The 23,785-nt window shown below is 36.6% G+C and overlaps 1 protein-coding gene across 4 annotated transcripts in view; it reads right to left on the bottom strand.

Moving 5' to 3' along the window:
- LOC124386945 (synaptotagmin-2) overlaps positions 1 to 23,785 on the bottom strand; it is a 55,938-nt gene that overhangs the window by 15,693 nt on the left and 16,460 nt on the right. Inside the window, exons 1-5 of one of the 4 annotated variants that reach the window (XM_046851031.1) lie at positions 13,282 to 13,448; positions 5,518 to 5,760; positions 4,600 to 4,760; positions 1,812 to 1,943; positions 906 to 1,073 (exon numbers count right to left, since the gene is read on the bottom strand). In XM_046851031.1, the coding sequence (XP_046706987.1) occupies positions 906 to 1,073; positions 1,812 to 1,943; positions 4,600 to 4,760; positions 5,518 to 5,734 (678 nt within the window). In that variant the 5' untranslated portion in view covers positions 5,735 to 5,760; positions 13,282 to 13,448. Of the gene's footprint in view, positions 1 to 905; positions 1,074 to 1,811; positions 1,944 to 4,599; positions 4,761 to 5,517; positions 5,761 to 6,489; positions 6,602 to 13,281; positions 13,449 to 23,785 lie in introns of those variants that run through there. The other 3 variants (XM_046851015.1, XM_046851038.1, XM_046851025.1) reach the window with 3 other exon arrangements.

The following is a 23,785-nucleotide window of genomic DNA, read 5'->3' as shown; positions in this document are numbered from 1 at the left end:
AATTAGGTAAAGAGACAGTTTATCAAAAGCAGTGGTAATTGCGGTCATGTCTGCCTAAAGGTGTTTCAAATATTGCTAGTTAAATGCAAGTACAAACATGCTGGTTTTAGTGGTCCAGACAATGAGAAGTATGGTAAAGGTGTGTGTAAAAATCAGGGTTTTTTTCAGGGTGCGAATGAATTTGTGGGGCAAACAAAGACAATGTTTCTTACCATAGCATGCATTCATAGAGTTAATTCACTCATCCTAAGAGACTAGACTATACCTGGTCTGGAAAACATCACTGGCAGGTACAAATACATTTTTTTTTCCAGGATCATTAGGGACATAGTGGTTGGGATCATATTTACTCTTTCTTGAACAGAAATGTTGTTTTCTATAATTGGATTCGGTTACAAATATATTAAAAGAGGGGGATGTTATTTTACATTTCTGGATGAGTATGAGTATATGTGCAAAAAAGAAATATCTTACATATCTGGAAAGAACTGTGCTTTTCAGAACCACAATATGGTAGAAAATGACGGGATTTTACCATGTGAAGATTTTCCCGGCTGCCACAGATTTATCCGTAGAACGTTAATAGGAGGGTGCTTTGGGAAATTCACATCTAATTTAAGCCCTGTACACTATACATAGTAAGTATAAAAGCTATTGTTCTCCTCTACTGTAGGACATTCAGAAGCATAAGGAGCTCCCCAGGTGGTTAATTTACTGCATTAGCAGAGTTCAATAATAGATATGAAGTCATGCAAATCTACATTTTCTCTTAGATCTCAAATCTTAAAACACGGCAGCAATTGTGTACCCTTACTCACATGACTTGTATCTATATGTTATGCTTCATAGTTTAACAATGCAGAATAAACAATTTTTTTTTTACAATAAAAAATAGAAAAACATACCTTGAAAACAAAAGTCTCGTTGAAAACAGGATTTAGTGTCTTTTTGTGCACCTTGGTGTCAAACTTTTTCTTTTTGTCAGGGAGGAGAAAGAGTTTAACATAAGGGTCTGAAGTTCCTCCGGAGTCCATGGAAATCAGGTCAGCACACTGCAAGATCCCCACTGTCAGCTAGACAGAAAAGAAAGGAGAGTTAGAGAGAACGAGAGAATAAAATAAAATAGATATCAAAGAACAGTCCTAAATTACTTTTCTATACTTTATAATAAATAAGATTTATAATATATACATGTGTGTAATCAGCCTATCATTGACAGTGGCCCAATCCATAAATTCAGGACATCAAACATCAGAATAAAGAAAAAAGTGTGATTTCTGTAACTTTGATTGTTAGCGGTTTGTGTGTTTCAGAAACTACTGATTTCTTGGGATGTTCATGCACACAGCAGTCTCTTGCGTTTACATGCAAATGATGCAAAAATACAAAACATCCAACATACAACAGCTGTGTGCAAGGCACCATGTTGATAAGAGAGGATGGAGAAGAATGGCCAGGCTTGTTTCAGTTCACTGGGATACTGAGGTACTCACATGACCGCTCTTTAAGCATGGGGCTGCATAAAATTATCTCAAAATGTACAACACTTCAAATCTTGAGTATCATAGGCTACGACTTTATACAACCACATCAGGGTCTACTTCTGTCAGCCAAGAGCAGGAATAAGTTTAAGATTGGAAGAAGTGAGATTTGGTGATGATTTACCTATTCTGATGTCTGATATGACCATTCAGCTCTGAAATGATCTTGTGTATTGTACGGCTGCCATGGATTGGCTGTTTTGATAATTGCATGAATGAGCAGTTGATACCTGATAGGTCATTAGTAAAGAAAAAGAGAATCAACTGCACCTTGTTGTCCTGGAAGTCGTAATCCAACGAATACTGCAGTTTGCCCAGTTTCTCCTGTTCCTTTTCCTCTTCTTCTTTCTCTTCCTCGGTTAAACCAGTTTCTCCGTCCTCGTCGTCATCATCCTGTTGTTTCTGCAGGAGGAAGCATGGTGTTAGATTACGGTTTTAGATGATGATGTTTATGCTTCCTATCGGCAGCATGCCACAAGCTCTGGGCTCTTGTTAGCCTCTTTGGTGCAGTAGGGTGTAAGTGTGCTCCTACCAGGCTTCCCCTAACCATACGCCTGTCACAGCAGCCTTGTACCAATGCAGTCATTCAGGGCTAGGTGTTGCAAATGACTTAAGCTCACAATTTCTTTTTGGTGACAATTTTTCAATGGATGGTCAGTATAAATTGCACAGAGATTTCTATCTACAGTGTACAATGAATAATTCACCCAAAATTCTAACTAGCCATGAATGGAAGCTAGCTGCACCGAGCTTTGGGTTATAAGCATAGCTGATATATTTTTCATTAGTACTTGAATCATGTATTTAATCCATGTAATCAGTTATATCAGACAATATGTTTTGGTTTTGTTCATCTACATCACTAGCAAACCCATTCAATCCTACTTACAATGCTGAAAGATATGTTTTTGCTGTTGTTGTTTACATTCATATTCATGTTCATTATTAAACACCATTATGTTTTCAAGACCAAATGAAAGGTAATAGGCCTAGAAATTGCTGTGTATAATTTAGTCCTGCCTGGCCCATTTTCTCATGAGCATGATCTAATTCACTGATGTGCAGTAATACTCACGGGAATAACCAGTGAGCAAAAGTGCTTTATAGTGAAATAGATGCAATTGTGCTAGTTCCGGATTTTAAAGTGCTGACATGTGAATTCCGTTCTTTCTTTATTTTTGAACTGTGACCATACTTAGAAAGAAAGAACCTTTATGGAACTTTGGTATATTGGTATAATGGTGTATTTATATTTTGAATGTAAATAGCATGATATGTTTGCAATTTGAATTAATCATTACATGTAAGGTCTTGATTTGATTTAAGAATTATTTCATTTATAAAGCTAGAGTTAAAGCTGGATGTATACATTTTTTGTTCTCATGTGAGCGTACGTTAAAAACTGTACCTTTCACTAGCAATATTTTTGAAAAATATTTGAACTTTTTTTTGGAAAGAATGTGTTGCAGAAAGTTAAAACGGAAGGCCATCATAAATGATTCAAACTTCAAAAATGTTTTTTTAATAAAATGTAAGTGAAAAAAATTCAAGAACCCATTATGAAATGTACATATTCTTGTACTTTGATTTTGTTTGTAGGACTATGAGTGTGCTGTGAAATACAAAGATGATTTCGAGTTCAGTGTTGCTTATGAGGGTCCCTAGCAGAGTGCCACCAAAAAAAAAATTGCAAGTCTTAAGCCCATTCCTATTGATCTTCCTATAGCAGCAAATTAAAGGGCACAGCATTATGCTAAAATTCCTCAGATACTGTAATGTTGTTTATTTGCATGTTTAATGCTCTGCTTTTACCCTGACTTTAAAAGGAATTATTCTGAGACAAATGTTATGCTTATAGGATTTTCCCATAAAATAGCTATGCCCTTTAACACATGCATCCACTATAAGTCTTATGGGTTGCCTCTGACTTAAAAATCAATTACCTGCCAGTATTAGTGAGTTATTCCATTCACATATCATAAGTCAACTCTGGTCGTTATTTTTCAATTCTTCATTTGCATTGTAACTTTCCTTTGTTTTTGTCTTTTTCTTGTTTTGCTTTCTTGTCAAAAAAAACAAAAACAAGGAAGTTACAATGGTCATTCCGCCAAACCCGTAACCAAATCCCAAATGGCTCCTTATTCGAAATAAAGTACACTACATAGGCCAAAGAAATGATTTGCTATCCCCAAAACAGTGTAGTATAAAGTTTTGGACACAGCCACGGCTTCTGCACCGTATGTAGTGCACTAAATGCTCAACAGGGAGCCATTTGGTATTCAGCCCCTGCCCCGCACGGCATATGCTAGCACTCGGCGGCCAAAGAGCTGAGCCGTTCGTCCGTTCACCTACCGTAGTGCCGCCAGCCATGAGCGCCACGCAAAGTGGCACGCACACACAAGACATAAAGCAGGAGGGAAGGGAGCAGAGAGAGAGAGAGAGAGAGAGAGAGAGGATGAACCCAAGACACACACCAGGAACAGAATGAGAGACAGCAGAGAGAGAAAGAGAGAGAGCCACATCAACACCAAGAACACCAGTGTGAGAAAAGACACACTACACAAAAGGAACTCTGCTTGCGTTCCTAAAGATGAGTACTAGCCTGGAGGACTTACACGATTAGTTTGAGAAGTGCTTGGGAGTGTTTATTGAACTTGTCTCATCACAGCACTTGGCAGTCTTTCACTGCTTTGTCAGTGTGTCTTTTCTCATCAGAGAACACAATGAGATACAACACCCACATTACTCACAAACACAGGAAATGAAATAGCAAAAAAATATGGCTGGATGGACTTCTTCTTTCACACACATCTGTTAGTATCTTGTCAACTCAGCAGTAAATCAGATGCAGTCAGATCAGGCTCTTATGTGGCCAGAACCATTGAGATAAATTGGGGCGTTTTATGTGATTAACTATAAAGCGCTGTGAATACAGTAAAGAAACAGGACTTAAGTAGTCATACATAAGGAGTGTCTCTTGTCCAGCACATCATACAAACAGACATTTCAGCTTTATTGTTGGTCTGTTTGGTGGTTAGACCCTTTTCATTTTACATACATCTCCACCCTGCATATTCTTCATGTTGAAGCCATCCTTGCCCTTCTTTCCTTTCTTGTTCTTCTTTTTCTTGCAGCAGCATTTCTTGATGATGCAAAAGCAGCAGGTGACGATGAGAAGTGCCGCCACTACTGCGATCGCGATCAGCGCCCAAGGAGGCACTGCAACACATTACATCAAAAGAGAGAGAGATGAAAGAGAGAGAGAGAGAGAGAGAGAGAGAGAGAGAGAGAGAGAGAGATGATTATAGAAGAATATAAAATGAATAGAATTACAAGCAAGCAACTTTTACACTAAGCATCACATGAGCACAAAACAAGAAACAAAGAAACACTGTTTTTGTTGTGTTACTAACTTCTACTAACTTCTCACTAAAAGTGTGTTAGTTAAACAGTATTCTTGGATCCTGACCTACTTGTGCTAGCATACGGATGTGTTTTTGAAGGAGACTACAATGCGCTTCTGCTTTGGATTAAAGCATCTACCCAATGCTATAAACGTAGTTTATAAACGGAATTGCTATAATTGAATAAAGACTGGTCCGATAGCAATCACACAATGACAAGCACACAAATCAGTTTCAGTACAATGGGCAATGAGGATGTGTGACGCCACTTATAAGCTACTTACAGTGTCTTCCCAACCATGCCAGCGTAGGGCAAAAAAATTGCTGGGCCAATTTTCCATCAACTAAAAATAGTCCTAAAGATACCACTGTATGTCCAGTTACCTTAAATTACCATTAAAAAACATACCTCGTCTTTGTTTTATAAAAAAAATGATAATAGGTTCAATTCACAAGATTTCTATTCATTTAAAAGCACCAGAGAGTTTGGTCAGCACACTGGATACCGTAAGTAGGTTGAGCTAATTGAAAGATAAGATAAATCAGCAAAAAACACAGCTTGATAAACTCACATGGAATTGTCTCGATCTCATTAAGGAATTTGTTCCTGATCTTCTCGAAGATGTCATCCATGGAAGAGCCTCCAGACTCGGTGGAGTTATCTGCTACGGTGGAGATAGCAGGGCCAGGGGCCATGGTCATGGTACTGGGTGGGTGGGTTCCTCCCAAACCTGTGGGCTCAGGACCCACCATGGCTTCTGGTTTCTTTTTGAAAAGGTTCCACTTCATGATCTTCAGCTAGGCACTCAGTGTTCCTGGGAGAGAACACAAACACAGCAACTCGCTCATTAAGGACTGTAGAATGAACAGAAATCGATGTGATAGAAAATCCTGGAACAGAAATGGCTGCCTTATAGGAATCAACATGGTACAATGACACTTCTAGCAACATATATACTGTATGCTGTTAGAGAGGTAAGAGGCATACAGCTGCCGTCATATAGATTGGTAATATAATACTACAGGAACAGTCGCATTATCTGGCGAAGGCTCTTTTTTTTTTTAATTAACTAAATGCAGAATCTCAATACAAACAAAAGGATAAAAACAACAGGTACAGAGCTTTGGGCAATGTGTATCAAAGCAGCCACGCAAGACCAATGACCGAGACACAGCACAGTGGAAAACCACAAAAAGGCAACACAAGATGAAGCTTTCCAGCCACAAATGCCAAGAGACATTTGTCTTAAAAGGGCTTGTCATGTTTAGTATCTGTGCATTATTAATTTACCATTTTAAGATTGAAGATTTTCATTGACTAATCTGATCTGTTCTTCTGACAATGCTAAAAACTGAAGTGATAAATCAGGTAGTCAGTTCCATTTTTCATATTTCTATTTTAAACTACTCTGATGCAGTGAAAATTTATCCTTTATACTATAACATATGTCCACACGGAACGTTTAATAGAATGGTTTAGGAATCGATGTACAGAGTCTGCTATCACAACCATGACTGCCGTGTCAGAACCCCAATTCACTTACCTTAATTCAAATGGTTTGCTGGAAATGGAAAAGTTTAAAAGGAAGCACAGCTGTGAAACATAACCGTTCTCGATTAATCCCAAACTGACAATGCACAGAGCTCTCCTGTCCTTTAAAAAAAAAAAAAAACACAACACTGCCCACCCATGGCAGTCGGCTAGAAAGGAGTAAGTTTATAACTTTCCCTCAAAAGACTGTATACCCTTCACCATCACAATGTCATATTATGACAAATATTCAACACAAATTCTATTCTATTCTATTAGTATAATAATATATAATTTATTATAATAGGGGAAACTATCCTGAATCCAATTTTATGGTCAAAAAATCATTTCATCGCCAAATTCAGCTGGTACAAATTATAAATCCTCTGGACTAAGCATTTGATGTACTGTTTCCATGGGAGGGTGTGCTTTACAGTGATTTTATTATGGGCAAAGATAAAAGCCCATTCAATAAATGCCAACATTTGTTTTTAATAATATCCCTAAGAATCATTTCCTTGGCCATGTCTTATAGTCTGTTCACAGTAAGCTTTGATTTTAGACTACAGAATTTGTTATTTTTTTCTTCTAAACATTACTGAGCCAACCCCAGTTAGATACTAATGCAAAACTATCCATTTGATATACACCCTTATATTGTACTTGGAAACAAGAACACGTCAATAAGTCATCCCTATGAAAAGGACTCAATAAACCAGAGTGTTCCATTAACTAGATTGAATGGGCATCTTAAACGTCGTCCCTCTCCCAGACCCTATACATTACCAATTGACAGTGCTCGGTCTCCTTCGTAATACCTCCTGAAGCAGATTTTTATATAGATTTTACAATATAAATTAACATAAAAGTAAAGAGAAAGAAGAAAAAAAAGTTATAGCTTGGCTGAAATTCTGGCATAATTGAATGTGTGCTATTACTACATAGCCAATGGCTAAATCCTCTCTTTCTTGTTAGACTTAGATACAGTAGCTTTGATAAGCTCAATTAATTTCTGTAGAAATTACAAGTCAAATTTCAAGACAGGCGCATATTAAGCAGTACAATTTAGGTTTGTGTATATTAAACACTGCCAGCCATAAAAAGAAGCTATAAAGTGTAAAGCAAAGTAAAAAAATTAATAAAAAGCACACTAGACAGTCAAGAAATAAGAAAAACAAAGTTAAGAGTTATATTTTTCTGGTAAACTCCACACTATCATCAGAAGCAGAGTTTCTATTTGGCTATTGCTCTTTACTGCACTTTACTGGCTTCTGCACGACACTTGAGTGTGTCTTGAGCTTGTGGTGTGCCAGCAACTGACTAAGAAAACGAACTGTGCTACAGTATAAAGATACTGTATATAAAGCTGGCGCAAGATTAATAATAACCAGTAGTCTCAGAGCGATCGCGAGTACTATTGATCCAGCATGATTATTATTGATAGAGTATTGTTTAGAAGAAGAAGCCCATCTCCAGGACATGTAGGCACAGTGCACAAACTTCATTTATTTTATATATATATATATATATATATATATATATATATATATATATATATATAAAAAAGATCATTTTGTTTTTTATTTATTACCCTAATTCCCTATTATGTGTTAAGGATCCTGTTACCCCCAAATTTATTTTCTATTCCCTATCCTCCACTGTTCCAGAGCATTCTTGTCATGCTAGACTGACATTTGCTGTCTAGCTGTGGTATTGATTGACAGCATCCTATTGTTTTAACCATTCAGTCTGCACAGAGAATATGATGAGTCTGCCCTTTTCATTCTCACATCCTATCAGCCTATACAGACTTTCATTAGAATGCTTCTCACTGGCCTGGACGTGTCATATGTATATTAAAGTGCTTTTGACAGACCAGGGGTCTGGCTTTTATCTATTTCTGTATGCATGGAAAAACGGCCCAAAAGATGGAAATGTATGGTAGGGACACTGTGTAAACCCTAGAGACTGGTGACTGTGAAACTCCCAGGAGATCAACTGTTTCTGAAACACTCGATACAGAACCATCTGGTACCTACAACCATACCACAATTAAAGTCAGTGAGATCACACTTCATTTCTTCATTCTGATAATTGATGTGAACATTAAATGAAGCTCTTGTCCTGTAGCTGCATGATTTTATGCATTGCGCTGCTGCCACCTAATTGGCTGATTGGATGTTTCCCTGCTGACATTTTACACTATACCAATAAAACACTGATGTTTAACTGTCAGTAATTATTAATTCTATTTTATATTGTATATTCTGCATCTCTTTACTGTAGATATATGTAGATTTAACAAATATGTCCTAGGTTATCTGCATATATCTGTATATTATCTGTCTGCACATTATATATATAAACAGTGTAATTCACCGTTGTACTTTTATTTACTCGATAGCTACCGCACATATTCACATATTAGCATTGTCATTGACATATTTACTGTATATATTTACATATTTAACTGTAGTCTATCTATCTATCTATCTATCTATCTATCTATCTATCTATCTATCTATCTATCTATCTATCTATCTATCTATCTATCTAATGTATATGCTGTATCTAGACAATATAAAAATTCACCTTTCCTGCTCTGTACCATATGTTTCTGATTCAAGCACCTGGCTCAAGCATTAATACTCAATACATACCAGAAACAAAAAAAGTGCCAGTTCTCTTAAACTTGTCACTAGTAATACTGAGAAAAACTGTATTCTAAACAGTTTGTGTACAGCATATGTAGCTTTCACTTTTTTTCTCCATCTCCCACAGTAAGACAGGGAGATGAAGAAGTGATTTGTCTGAGTTTAGGAGACAGGCAATTTTGCAGCCCCGGATAAATGATCAAGCAAGACAATTGCAAAGAACCAATCCATGAGGCTGCCAAACTCACTGGCATTAACCCTGATGTCTCTAGATAGGAAATGCACATTCACCGACTATTTGTCTAAATCATGACAGACAAGGTGTATGTAAGTAATCACAAATCCAAAACTTTGATTATTTACCCTACAAATGTCACCTTATTTAACATCTAAAAGTTATGCATATAAAAGCAAGGCTACATTTTTTTTAAATCAAACTTGTTAGAACATAAAATGCTGGAACAGCTGGAGTATTTAATATGTCCTTAGTTGCTGTACTGCACACAGTGAACTTTCAAAAACTATTTTCAATCAAGGGGTAAGGCATTAACATTTGATTGAGGAAAGTGGCAGCCTGCCAACAACAACAACAAAAAAAGCCCCACAAGGGGTAGATGATAATTTGTGGTAACTATATAAAAAGAGAAGCTGGAGTTAGTAATACAGAGATTCTTCTGAAGCTCTACACACCTACCTACAGTGCAATTTGCACAACTAGATTACATCTAGATCTAAAGCCTACATGACATTATTGCATTCACTTTACAATTTTTTTTCAATGAAATGCGAAGAGATTAAAACATGTTAAGTAATGGCTTAAGGAAAACATTTTGGAAATTCCTAAAATACGAAGCCAATAGTACAGTCTCAGTCTTAGGTACTTCATGCACCATTATTGTCCCTAATCTACATAAATACACATATCAATGTATCAATTCATGGAACGATGCACAATCACTTATTTAAAACCCGTTGGATTAGTGTTTTAAAATGGCAGTAACAAAATATGTGCAGTGTGTAGGGCCCTGTCATTCTGGCTGGGAGATACTGTCCTATCCAAGCCGAGAGCACGTACCAGACACAAACAAGCTGCAGATCTTTTCTCCTCTGAAGAAAACAGTAGAGGATACAGAGCCAAAGATGCCTTTGTGACAGAATGCGTAAATGCAAGGCTACCATAAAACAAGTGGAGAGAGGACATGCTGTACCTAATTAAATTTCTGGCTTGCAGCACTGCTATGGTCTTTCAAAGTCAAATGTGTTTAATCCAGCCTGTTCTGCTAGAAAAAAAAGTCTGATATTACACGTTTTACACTAAAAAAAGTCTACAATAGACAATATCTAAAAAATGTAATATCATATAAAGGTATTAAACTGTACAATACAGTATATTCTGTTTTGAAAACAACATATTGCTCTCTAAATATTCTCACTACTCTGTGAAACAGAAACCATCTGGATGAGAGAGAGAGGATTTCCCCTCAATCTGCTTCTCTAATCAAATGACCAGGACATTATTTATATGGTCAAAATATATGCATACACATTACAGTGAAACCCATATGTAGGTCCTCCCCAGATTTTGCCAGAAATTTTAAAGCTCAGAATTGCACAGGAGGTGTCTATACACTGTAATATTATAATTTTGCTGGAAATAAGTGACACACAATCCTGTTTAAACATGACAATAAAACAATGGTTTTCGATGTACCATTATCGAGTGAGGCAGAAGAGGTAGTCTGATTTGTAGGTTTATTATAACAGCAAAGAGGAACTCAATCTAAAAGGCATGTTAATAAAGCACATATGGACTGATGTTCACATCCTTTTGGCCATATATTGTACATCACAGTGAGCAATAAATAAAGTTTTCAAGTAAGGAACATTCATATAAAAAGCATAAATGCCAGCAGTGAGCACTCCTGCAAGGATACACAGTACAATAAATCAACCTTGATTACTTAATTAAATCTAAGCTGTACAAAACTTTACTCCATACATTTGCAGCACATGAAGATTAATAGCTTTGAATTTGTACATGTTCACCAAAATGTTTTTTTGCTTTGTTGGTTTGTTCCTGTAAACCAGGCACTAAGCTGAAGTATGTTTATGAGTAAAAGTAGTCTTTCTATGTGAGGCATGTTCAAGGAAGGAAGGTGTGGGTCATTTGAAGTGATAATGCATTCATTGGGAGTGGATATGGCGAGGTCCTGAATATATTATAATATAGTAGAGTATCAGTCATACAATACATCAGTCTTTGATGTAGTTTCATACCTAGCTCTCTGCACTTTACACTGTACATGTGTTTGTCTCCAAACTTCTGAAAACTGCAACACAATGAGCAAATTTTGAACACTACTACACAATGAGCGATTTCTGAACACTGCTACACAATGAGCTTTTAATAACAAGATATATTAGTTTAGTTTTTGTCGTTTATTCTGTGTTTCCCAGGTGGATTTGGGAAATGTTTTGTGGTTGGTCAGTTGCCTTTTCCACTGAAAGTAAACAAACTGTACTTGAAGGCTGAACTTCTGAACACAATTCGATGGAGGGCTTGTTTGGGCTAAATCAATTAACTCTACCATTTTTTAGGAAGAGGTTTAAGATTAAACAATCCAATCAAGCAGACATTTCTGAATCAGTTATTTCTGTTTACAGTATCTCACAAAAGTGAGTAAAACCCTCACATTTCAGCAACTATAGAAATGAGACTTGATATATTTTAGAGTAGTCACTGTGCAGCTTGTATAGCAGTATAGATTTACTGTCCTCTCAAAATAACTCATACAGCCGTTATTGTCTAAATAGCAACAACAAGAGAGATTGAGAGATTTGTTCTATTTTTACTATTATCTGAAGTAATGAATGTAGCAGACAAGCCTGGTAGCAAGTAAAACATTTTTTATATGTGTATTGTTTGTGCAGTAATATATAATTAATGGAAATGATCAAAATGGTCTGGCATTTTGTTTCTGGCTAGATCTGTATGTTGTGGTGGATTGTAGGCTAATGTAGCAAAGTGATATGGGACTTAAATGCGGTCAAGTCTAGCCTGAATTATATATGTTACTGGCTAGACCAGTGAAATGGATGACACGTAAATATACTGCAAAAAGGTTCACACTGTTTTACTAACAAACACAATATAATTATTAAACCATCAATAAAAAATGCTAATCATATTTGTAACAAATTCCTGTAATATAAGTCACCATAAATGAATATTAAAACTTTCAGTAAAACCTTGGTTGGAAAAAATGGAGATTTCTGTTATTATCATTTATTCAAAAACATTGAAATGATTATTCATAATCTCACACCACTGTGATTTGTTTTTGTCAAACCTATTCAACATAATCACTTTCAGAAATGTGTATTGGCTTATATATGTGAACTTTTTGTTACTTTTAAGTAACTTTTGAAATATAGGTTGTAAAATTGCTTGTACCAATCTGAGCCCAGTCAAACAAAGTCACTAAAAATCTGCACCTCAACCCAGAGCAACAGCTCCACCTCTCTAAGCATCCATTCTCTCAGAGTATAGCAAATATATTACAGTATGTATCATGTATATTGCACTGTACATACCTGAGAGTAGACGACAGGAAATCTATTGGCATAAAATATCCATTGCTGAGTAATATCTTCAAACACTGGGGTGCTTTCATTGACGGCAATGCAGTGCCCTAGTGAATATGTACAAGAAATGTATACAAAACCTTGTTTTTTTAGCCCCTATAGCACAGTTTGCAGTGATAAGTACATTCCCCCAATTTGCAGCAGGCTCATTATTAGAGATATGGCACTGCGGCTACGTTAGTGAGGTGCATAATTAATTACAGTCCTTGTCAGCGTTACTGCATCAGCTGTGACATCTTTATCACTTAGATTCCACTTGAGCTTTAAAATAGTCAATGATTTCGTTCAAAAGTAAAAAAAAAAACAACAACAACAACAGTCAAATGCTGTATAGGTCTGAAATGTAATTATCCTAGGCAAATAGAAAGCAAATCTTGTTTAAAGTATGCAAAGGGACTGTGGAATACAAGCTTGGAGTTTTGGAGAGAGAGTGTGGAGAAAGAGAGTGAGAGAGAGAGAGAGAGAGAGGGTGAAAGAATGGGAAAAAAAGAAGGGAAATCCCTTACCAGGTAATAGTTCTATCCTTCCAGTCTGAGCCACCCATCCAAAACGAGTGGTGGACTTAATGCCTCAGTGGTGAGGTAACATCCCCCAATGACTCTTCCATCAAAGCAAACTGCAGCGCCCCTCACTTCCCTCTACTGCAGCAGAGCTCGCTCACACACACACATACACACACACACACAAAGTAACCCCATCTCACACACACACACACACACACACACACACACACACACACACACACACACACAAGAGCTCGCTCAATGTTGTCACACCACCCATACCCTGTATCACACACATCTCCATCTCTCTCTCTCTCTCTCTCTCTCTCTCTCTCTCTCTGTCTCATTACCTCTCCTCAATTCTCTCTCTCACTCTGACATATACACATGCTCTCCCTTGATTCCTTTCTAATACTCATTTACTTCATGCGTCTCTGCCTCTCTCTCTCTCCTCATTTAGGATGCTGCTCACACACTGCTGCATGCAGAAAGCTACGCCCAAACGGGTACTGGAGGACAATCTTAAATGATAAATATGTAAAATCTTCTGCCCTTTGGAACTGTACTGTTTTAGCCAGTAAAAGAAGGCAGTGGCGACACATGGTGTGCGCGCACCATAACTGGACAGGGTGCATACCGTTTCTAATCAAAAGAATCGCTCAGAAATGCTGTATGATAGACTGTTGAAATGTACCTGGTATGAGGTGATGCAGTAATATACACTCAGTGGCAACTTTAGTGGGAACCTGTCCAACTGCTCATTCATGTAGTTATCCGATCAGCCAATAATGTTGCAGCAGCACGATGCATAAAATCTTATGGATACAGACCAAGAGCTTCAGGTAATGTTCACAGCAAACAATAAGGCATGGTGGCTGGTGCTTCGGGATTTCAGAAGCTACAGATCTTTAATTCAGCTCAATTTTGTATAATTGCATTTTTATAGAGCTGTTTTGCATACAGCTTCACTGAAGTCTAAATATACAGTTTATATCTTATATAGATAGAGACATATTTATAGATTTAAATTTATGTCTATATATATATATATATTGACTTTAATGCACAGCAGTTTAAAAAAACAAATCCATCCACTTGGAAATAGTTCTGCAGATGTAAACACTTTTTGGAGGACAGGAAAGGCCTAATGATCCAAGCATTGGCAAATGTACATAAGTACAAAAAGTACACACATCCTTCACTCAAGTAGTACAGATACTCATGTTTTGAAAAACTCTGGTAAAAGTACTGACTACACTTTTTCACTCAAGTAAAGAAGTTTGGGCTCTGACATGTAAAAAAGTAGCCATTACTACTACCTGTTTTAGTGTCATGCTGGTAACTGGACCTCACATCATATTAATATGCAAAAGAATTTTAAATTTTGTTACCTAATTAATGTATCCAGGCTGAACATCCACCATATAGAACACAACCAGAAAAATAAGATGATGATCAGGAAAGTCTCTGTTCTCAGCCATGTTTACATCACTGACTCCCTCTGTCTCATCCAAGTTAACCCCAGACTCCTTGTTGCCTTTTGCTTGTTGCTTCATACTGTAAACTTGCCTACATCTGTGGTGTGTAATAGCCAGGAAATGATACACCAGTGGTAGATTGAAAAATGGTACACAATGAGATAAAAAATATTCATAATGTCACCAAATAGATTAAAACTAAAGTAACGAGCCCGGTTTTAAAAATGTAAGAAGTATAAAGTACAGATATTTGTGTAAAAAATGTAATGAGTGAAAGTAAAAAGTTGTCTGGAAAATAAATAGTAAAGTAAAGTACTGATACCAGAAAAATCTACTTAAGTACAGTAATAAAGTATTTCTACTTTGTTACTTCACATCTTTGGTCATCCAACCATACTTTATAAATGTGGTCAGCAGAAAATCACGTCAGAAAACTGATATTTGAGGCAGGTGGGCTACGACAGTACAACACCTCATCAGGTCCACTTCTGTCAGCCAAGAATGGGAATATAAGTCTACAGTGAGCACATGGTCACCAAAATTGGACAAATAAAGGCCAGTCTTCAACTGTCACATTCTTACCGCTGAGTCACTGAGATTAAAATGTCTTCCACATTAACTAAACAATTGACTATTAGATACTTGCATTAATATGCAAGTGAATATAAAGTATACATCGCTAAGAACAGACATGAAATATGAAAATTATACAGTCATTCTTCATACATTGTCCATTTTTTGTTATTCTAAGGCTATAAAGACTAACAATAAATGAAGAATATGTAAAAAGTACTCCTTTTTTTTAATTTTTTATAAGATGACAAGCATATGTTTCTGCTGAATTAAGTGTTTTTCTTCCCTATGAATCACATTACAAAGTTTGGGACAGGTGTTGTGACAGTGAAAATGTCCAGGTGGTGCAGTTTACCTGCATCTCCTTGTCAACTAAATTGGGTTTCTGGCAGCCCTCAAGCACACAAAGTGCCTTTTTCGGTTTCCAGCTAAAACAAGAGTTTCAATCCATCTGCTCTGCATATTTTAAAACCTTGCACACCCCCACATTATTAGGAATTGAAACGACACAGCCCACATCTCAAAGCCCATTTTTCTTCCTGCCACAGTAGTTCGCGTGAAACAACAAGATTTACACGAGATGCCATCCAATGCTAACGTTTAATTCATTCGGGATATCCGCATAGATTTTTTTCCTTTTCATCTATTACAGGAAATATTCTTTCTAGTGACCAAAAAGAGTCATTTTTGGATATAAAGCTGTTAATAATGCAAGAGCGAAAGGCAGGCCTGGCAGTCACTGCAGCAGCAGCATTAGACCGGCTTGTCAATAGTCATAGTGATTTGACTTTTAGCAAAATGAATGGTTTGCCTGAAGCCTTAGATTAACGAGCACATTACAGTGTGACAGCCCAAATGCATTTTAGATCATATCAAAAACATTTGTACTAAAATGTGTGCAAAAATGATAAACACGTGATGTAGTGTGAGTACCGAGGCTAAAGAGAGAACATTTGTACTGTACGTAGGTTCCGACATATAGTCAAATGATGAGTGTGTTGTTTATGCAGTCTGCAGTGGGTGTAAGATCTTCGGAAATGAGGCACGAAATCGAGAGAAAGAATCTGCATCTACATGAATAAGAATGAACATCATACATGGAATCCATTATAGTGTAAAGTATATGTATAATATTTCACTAATTAGATTTTGCATTGACTGTGTTTATTAGTATGGTGTGCAAGAATTGAAGTCGCTCCTAAAAACTAAATAGGGTGACGTAACAGCTTGTTTAGTGCTGTAGGGATACCACAATGTGTGTGTGTGTGTGTGTGTGTGTGTGTGTGTGTGTGTGTGTGTTTGGGGAAAAGAAGCAGAGTGCTATGCTGGCACTATGCCATATGGTGCTAACTCAGGTGGATCACCTTTCACCACATTGAGCTTGCCATTCCCAAATTAAATTAGCCAATCTGACCACAAGGCAAAAGTACCAAACGTGGTGATGTTAATCGTCAGCTCATCCTCCACACTGATGTGTTCTTTAATAGGGGTACTGTAACTGTAATTTACTCCTGCAGAATGCAACTACTTAAAAGTGAGGTAAATGCAAACTATTCGGAATGTTCTCGGATAATAATCAAGAGTAGCACTTTATTAGATTCGATACGTGACATGTGATCCTTTCAAGCTCTGAGTCACTGCTAAAAGGACGATAATATAACCCACATCCACATTTGCCCTATATAGAGTATAATGCACAAATGTGTGTGCTCACTTCCATCTAATTAACCCAAAACTCTGTGAAAAGGTCTAATTTTGGAACAGGATTAACGTGAGTAGTCTGCTAGTAAGACATCTTTATGAATAAATAATTGTCAGAAAATATGAGACATGACCACTTTATCTCTGGCGAAAAAAGACTTAAGTTTTAATTAACATTGAAAGTATGGAGGTATTCTTTCATTTTCTAATTCTTTTTTGCATTGTATCTATCTGTTCATCTATAGGAAATCATATTATGATATCTTGCACAATTCGTTCAGACACATTCCATCTTCACAGCGAGAAGTCATTTGACTCTGGGCTGTGAAGCGTTGACACAATCACATCTGCAATCATGAGCAGGCCCAAAGCTCTCAGTACCAAAACTCCCTTCATTGATTGCTTTATGATTTATTCCACAGAAAACAGTGGTCCTTTTTTGTTTAGACAGATGTATGGCTATGCCTGTGTGTGTGTGTGTGTGTGTGTGTGTGGGTGTGTGGCAAGTGCGTGTGTACATATGCTTAAAAAAATAGCAAGTTGTCTATTCTGCAAAAGCCTGGCCAAAAATGACTATTGTTTTAAGCACGAAAACAGATAACAAAGAAAGAGATTGTTGTCTTGCACTGACAAAAATGACCCGTTCCTATAGATGGAAATGCCAGTCCTTCATTCTAATTGTTTGTCTTGTGTAAGCATTTTTTTCAGGTCAGGCTTGTTGCTGAATCCTAAAAAAAGGAACAATACAAACATGGAATACACCCTGTAGTGGATTGCAGTCTATCGCAGGGAACTAGAAATGTAACAATCGTGCAATTTGGATCAATTCATTGATGACCGAAATAAATCGAGGCCAGAGATTCAATGACAAAATCGAAGTCATAGATTAAAATTGACCATGCTTCGATTATTATTGAAAAAAAGACAGAAAACAGGTGTATAGAACAACAGATGTAATTTGTCTATAAATATAATACTTCTAAAGTAGTCCTTTTTAAACCAACATTATTCCTGAATCAATAGAAAGCCAACTCTACATTCTTTCACCTGTCAGTACGTGGATACTAATAATGAAATAATGAATCAAAACTGTATTGTGTGGAAGACTGAGCTTTCCACTCGTATAACACCATGCACAGACATCCACGCACTTACTCACTCAATCCTAGAGGCAATTTAGTATCGTCAATCGAATATAAAATGAGATTTGTGGGAGGATGCTAGAGAACCTGAAGGAACCTACATAGGAAATTCCATGTATTATTATTATTGTTATTATTATAAAATGGCTAAAAAAAGAGTCTTAATGCTCCACCATGTTTAAAAAGACAATTACGTTTCACAAAGTCAGCTTAATTGACACTATTTGTTTCAAGCTGGAGTCTGTTGGGAGTGTGTTCACTGCTTCAGGCATATCATCTCACTTATGAAACAAAGCCTAGACCCAGTTTACAGCATCTTTCACACACACACACACACACACACACACACACACACACACACACACACACACACACACACACACACACACAGAGTCTTCTAATTAATAAAAAAAAAGATGATTGTGAGATCAGCTTGTACCTGCCCATATTGTACACACATATCAAATATATGTAATGCAATTTGCTCTGCCTGTTTTATGTGTATTACACTGTGTCACACCTTTCCGTTGTATTCTAGTGATTTATTTGCTTGTTGTTGGTTCTTTTTTTTTAAGCTCTGTTGACATTTTCCTCTGAAATTACCCCCGTTTTCCTGCCTCGGGCTAATGCCAATGCCAAACTGTGACATGATGGGGATGAAATATAGCATATATAAGATTTTCTTCCCAGCTATTCGGAACCCACCACCTACAAATTCACACGACAACCATTTTCTGGTCTGAAGAGGTAATGAATTAGAGGTGGCGGGGATTTCATGGGTTTCGCTTTCGAAAGCACTGCAACCTTTAATGAGGTCAGAATCATAATACCTATTGTGATACAATGTGTATTATTTTGACCAAACAGGTCATATTGATTGCAGGTGATGTGTGCCATAACCGAGTGAGGAAAAATCTTTATAAGGCTACAGCGTTTAGTGATATGTAATGGGTCTGAATCAGAAAGGTCACTGAAATATTAACAATTCTTAAACACACTCACACACACACACATACACAGAGGGGTCCATGAGACCTAAATTTGTAGGAGCAAATTCTTTTCCATGGCTTTGCTTTTTAATACAAGTATGAGGCTATAAGTCCACAAAATCCTGCTGTTGTTTGACTGAGTGTAAAACAGCCACAGAACAAACATGGAGGTTAAAGGGATATAGTGAAATTTGCCACGGTGAAGGCCATTTGTGTCCTGAGCCTCTCATGGATGTTATTTGCGCCACACTTCATTTTCTTTCCGAGTGTGGGAGAAGAGATAAAAGCCACTCTCTCTCTCTCTCTCTCTCTCTCTCTCTCTCTCTCGCTCCGTCTCTCTCTCTTGCACACGTACCTTCTGCTTCTGCAAGTACTGCTGCAATGCAGGGGTTTAACAAGGAAATGTGAAGCTAGAGGGCGCAGGCAGCACTTTCTCTTTTGTGCTCACTCACAGACGCACGAACAGAGGACAAGCACGATGCATCATTCCTTATAGTTCTTCCTCCTATAGTCTATAGGTTTGGTGCGCCATTTCATTAAGAAGCACGTAATTCTAATCTATTCTTACATTAGAATAAAAGAAAAAGCAATACTAATAAAAAGCAGTGACACCTTCAACCTCCATTACTCAGTCAAATAGATGCTGTTCATCTGTCAATACATTTGGTCTGTCAGGTTTGATTTCTAGATTTTAGAGCAGCGCGCAACCTGCACACACAAAGGTTCGAAGGAAAAAATCTCAACCTGACTTTCTCTTTGGTTTTTGACACTGTAAAAGGGGACCAAAGTACATCACATAGCTTCACATAGCAGCCATTTTGAAACCAGAATCACCCCAGATGTTCACTGTACTTGCGATGCATGGACAGCACAGCATTTTAAAAGATTTATTTTACATGTTTTATCCTGTTCTACCTTGTTTAACCAGTGCTTTCCCCTTTTCAGGGTCACAAGGAGTCCATAGCCTACCCTAGGAACACTATGTTGAGCAGGAATGCATCTTGAATGAATGAAATGCCAGTCTATTACAGGGCACCACACACACATACACATACACATTGGTTTAGAGCCAATCCACCTACAGTACAAGAACATTTAGAGAACATGCAAAACAATAGAAGAAACATAACCCAAACACCTCAGCACCAAATCAGGGATCCTGGATCTCTGAGGCAACAAAAGTTTCCCTCTGCACCACAGACACTCCTGAAAATGACATCAGTATAATTCAAATTTTCATTTATGAGTCAGCACCAGAGCAGACAGATTTACTGAGTAAAACAAAAAGTAATTCAATTCAAATAAAAAAAGAAAACCGAATGCATCCTTTTATTGCAGAAGTACATTAATTATCCTGAGAGAGCCTCTTACTCAGAAAACTATAGTTAAAAAGCAGACGTTTTACTAAGATGTATAGTACATTCTCTTCTTTAATTTTTTATGTATTTTTTAATACTGATTATTTTTCTTGCACTGTCACTATAAAAATTGCATAAAGCACTCCTGGATTGTTGCCCGTTTGATTCATCTCACGCCATAAATTCATTGTCAATATTTTTAGTAATGTTTTAAAGAAGGGACTGTTTTATTTCTCTGGTTTGGGTTGTGTGGATCTTGTCATAAACGGAGCACTACCCACACCTCCTCCCTGTTCAAATAATCAGTGTTTGCTCGAGTCACAGCAATGCAGATTTACATGGTGTGTGGATTTGGAGGTGTACGCATAAATCACGAAAATAACGGATTTTTGTGAAAAAAACGTTAGAATAAAAATCCCTTCATTATTGTATTTACATGTCCTGCACAATCATTAAGCAGCCATATGAACGGTATCAGGGTGAATAACAAAAAATGGAGAATTTCACCTGAATAACATCCTGCAATTTGGTTGTATGGTATGGTCCTGTAAGTCATCACTTCACTGATAAAACATTCGGCTAGTTCATTCGGATAATTAATCGTGGATTTTTGCAGTGAGTAGGAAATTATAAAAGTCTCGGTATAATGAGCCAGTATAAGCCATCTAGACAGTCCTGTCCAATTTTACTGGATTGATATTGAGCATAATGGTGGAAAAATAAACAGCAATGGCAGCAGTGAGTTGTAAAATATAAATGATGAAATCTTTCGAGCGTCAGATAAGTTGAGAAATATCAAATAGATTGTAGCATAGATGAGATAGCGAGTAGGAGTTAACACAAGGTAGAGTTTAGTGAAAGGAGGGGAAAAAATCCTAGGTAATATAATGGTAAGTTGTGAAAGTCCTTTTCATAGAATCAGATCCTTTTAACAAGCACAAATGTGAGTTGTTTTATAGAAAAGACTGAACACTGTCACCTCCTCCAGTCTCACCCTCAACACTGGGGTTCCTCAGGGATGTGTATTGTCCCCTCTCTTATACTCGTTTTTCACCCATGATTGCATACAAACAGCATTGATAAGTTTGTAGATGACACCAGGTAGTAGGTCTGATCAGGGGCAACGTTGAGATGGCCTACAGGGAGGAGATCCGGCACCTAATAGCATGGTGTGAGGACAATAACAAGGAACGAGTCGGCAATCACGAGTCGGCAATCACGTTCATGCTCCAATTCACATTATGAGCGTTTACCCAGCCTTAAGTTCCTTGGAGTCTATATCTCTGAGGATCTCACCTGGTCTCTGAACTCTTGTTTCTGTCTTTAGGTGCTGGCTGTTACTGCACTATTAAACACCATCCATAACTTGTTTATTACCACACTACTGTATATTCCACCCATATTTATTCTATATATGCTGTATTATACAACATTCATACTTGTACATAACTATATGATGTCATTTGAGCATGTTATCTCCCAACATCTATGCACAATCTTTGCACAGTGTATTGTATATTACTATATATACATATATTATTACCTTATGCACCTTCTGTACATTATTTACCCTCACCCCTGTACATTATGTACCCTTACTACATGCTATTTATTTCTTGTAAATATTTCACTTATGCACTTCTGGTTAGATGCTAACTGCGTTTCATTGGCTCTATACATGTACCTTGCACAATGACAATAAAGTTGAATCTAATCTAATCTGATCCAATCCAATCTAATTTAATGTACAAGCAATTGTCTGCAACAAACAGGTGTATTTCTGAAAAGTAAATGTACAAAATACCTGCTTAGATATTTCACCAGTAAAGTTGAAAAATTCTTTTTACATTTCCACTTGGGTAAAAGTACAGAATTACTTGCATGTAAATGCACTTAAATATAATAAAAGTAAAAGAACCGATCTATTACAACTATATTTTAATAATTGATGCATTACAATATTCCATTCTCCTGCAAATTAAACCTTTATAAGGAGCAACTGTTAGACATATTGTGTGAGAACCCCTACCAACTTTTTGTGAGACTTTTGGCTTATGGATGTGGTCTTGCAACAGGTTAACATTTAGTACATTATATGTGCTAAATTATAATACATGCTTGTACATGTGACAATATAATAGTTACATGTGCAATTACTTTATAACTATTATTGTAGTCTGACTTTTCTGCCAGTTGCTTTTCAGTGCTGCTAACATTTAATTTCATTAATATATAACTTTATATATATATATATATATATATATATATATATATATATATATATATATATATATATAAATTTTTATTTAATCTTTGTTTTGATCTTTTACTTTGACCAACTGCAACCAAACAATTTCCCCACGAAATCAATAAAGTATTCTGATTCTGATAATATATTTTTAATTCGAAGTAGTAATGCTTCTAAAATATTGTGGAGTAAAAAGCGAGATATTACACTAAAACGTAGTGAAGAAAACTTTTCCCAAAATGAAAATCCTCTGAGGAAACATATTTGAGTACAGTAATAAAGTAAAAATACTTAGTTACTGTCCACCACTGGCGGCTTCACTAAAAGCCCTGACTTTTCATTAGACTTGACCTGATTCTCTTTACTATAAACCCTCTGAACACCTAGAAATAGAGTAATTACAAAGCTGTTTATTCTTTTCAGATGCTTTTCACAGTGACCTTCTGTCCATACCACTGATATTTATCTGCTGAACTGATGAGAAAACATATGCTTGCTTTCCACTGCTGAGGTGAGCAAAACACTTCAAGACATTGTGCAAATAAACACATCATATTCGATTACTGTATCTCAGATTATACCACCTACAGGTTTCATTATAAGCAATAAAGATGGCTTTTATTAATTTGGTTTAAAACATTTTTACACCCTGAGGAATAAAGACCAAACCAGATCCACTGTCCCTCCTGTGAATAAATGCTTTAATTAAAATCATATTAAAATATAAAATGTTATAAGACACTTCTTCTACTTCAAAAGCCAAGACTGGTTAAAGTGTAAACATCACACAACACACATTGGTTAGTTATGGCCAAAGGTTGAAATAACCACAAAAGGGGCACTTTATTTTACTTAAGTTTATCAAATCAAATCAAATCAAACTTTATGCAAGAGGTTGACTTTTTATTTTTATTATTTGATTTATTTATAAAAAAAATGGTTTAAATTATTTTAGGAGAAATAAATTAACGATTAATTCACTCAAATGTACAGTTCTAATATTCACAGTTAATGTAAA

Source organism: Silurus meridionalis, chromosome 1, assembly GCF_014805685.1.
Source record: "Silurus meridionalis isolate SWU-2019-XX chromosome 1, ASM1480568v1, whole genome shotgun sequence".
NCBI classification, from domain to species: domain Eukaryota; kingdom Metazoa; phylum Chordata; class Actinopteri; order Siluriformes; family Siluridae; genus Silurus; species Silurus meridionalis.
This window is presented reverse-complemented; position numbering and strand designations above follow the sequence as displayed.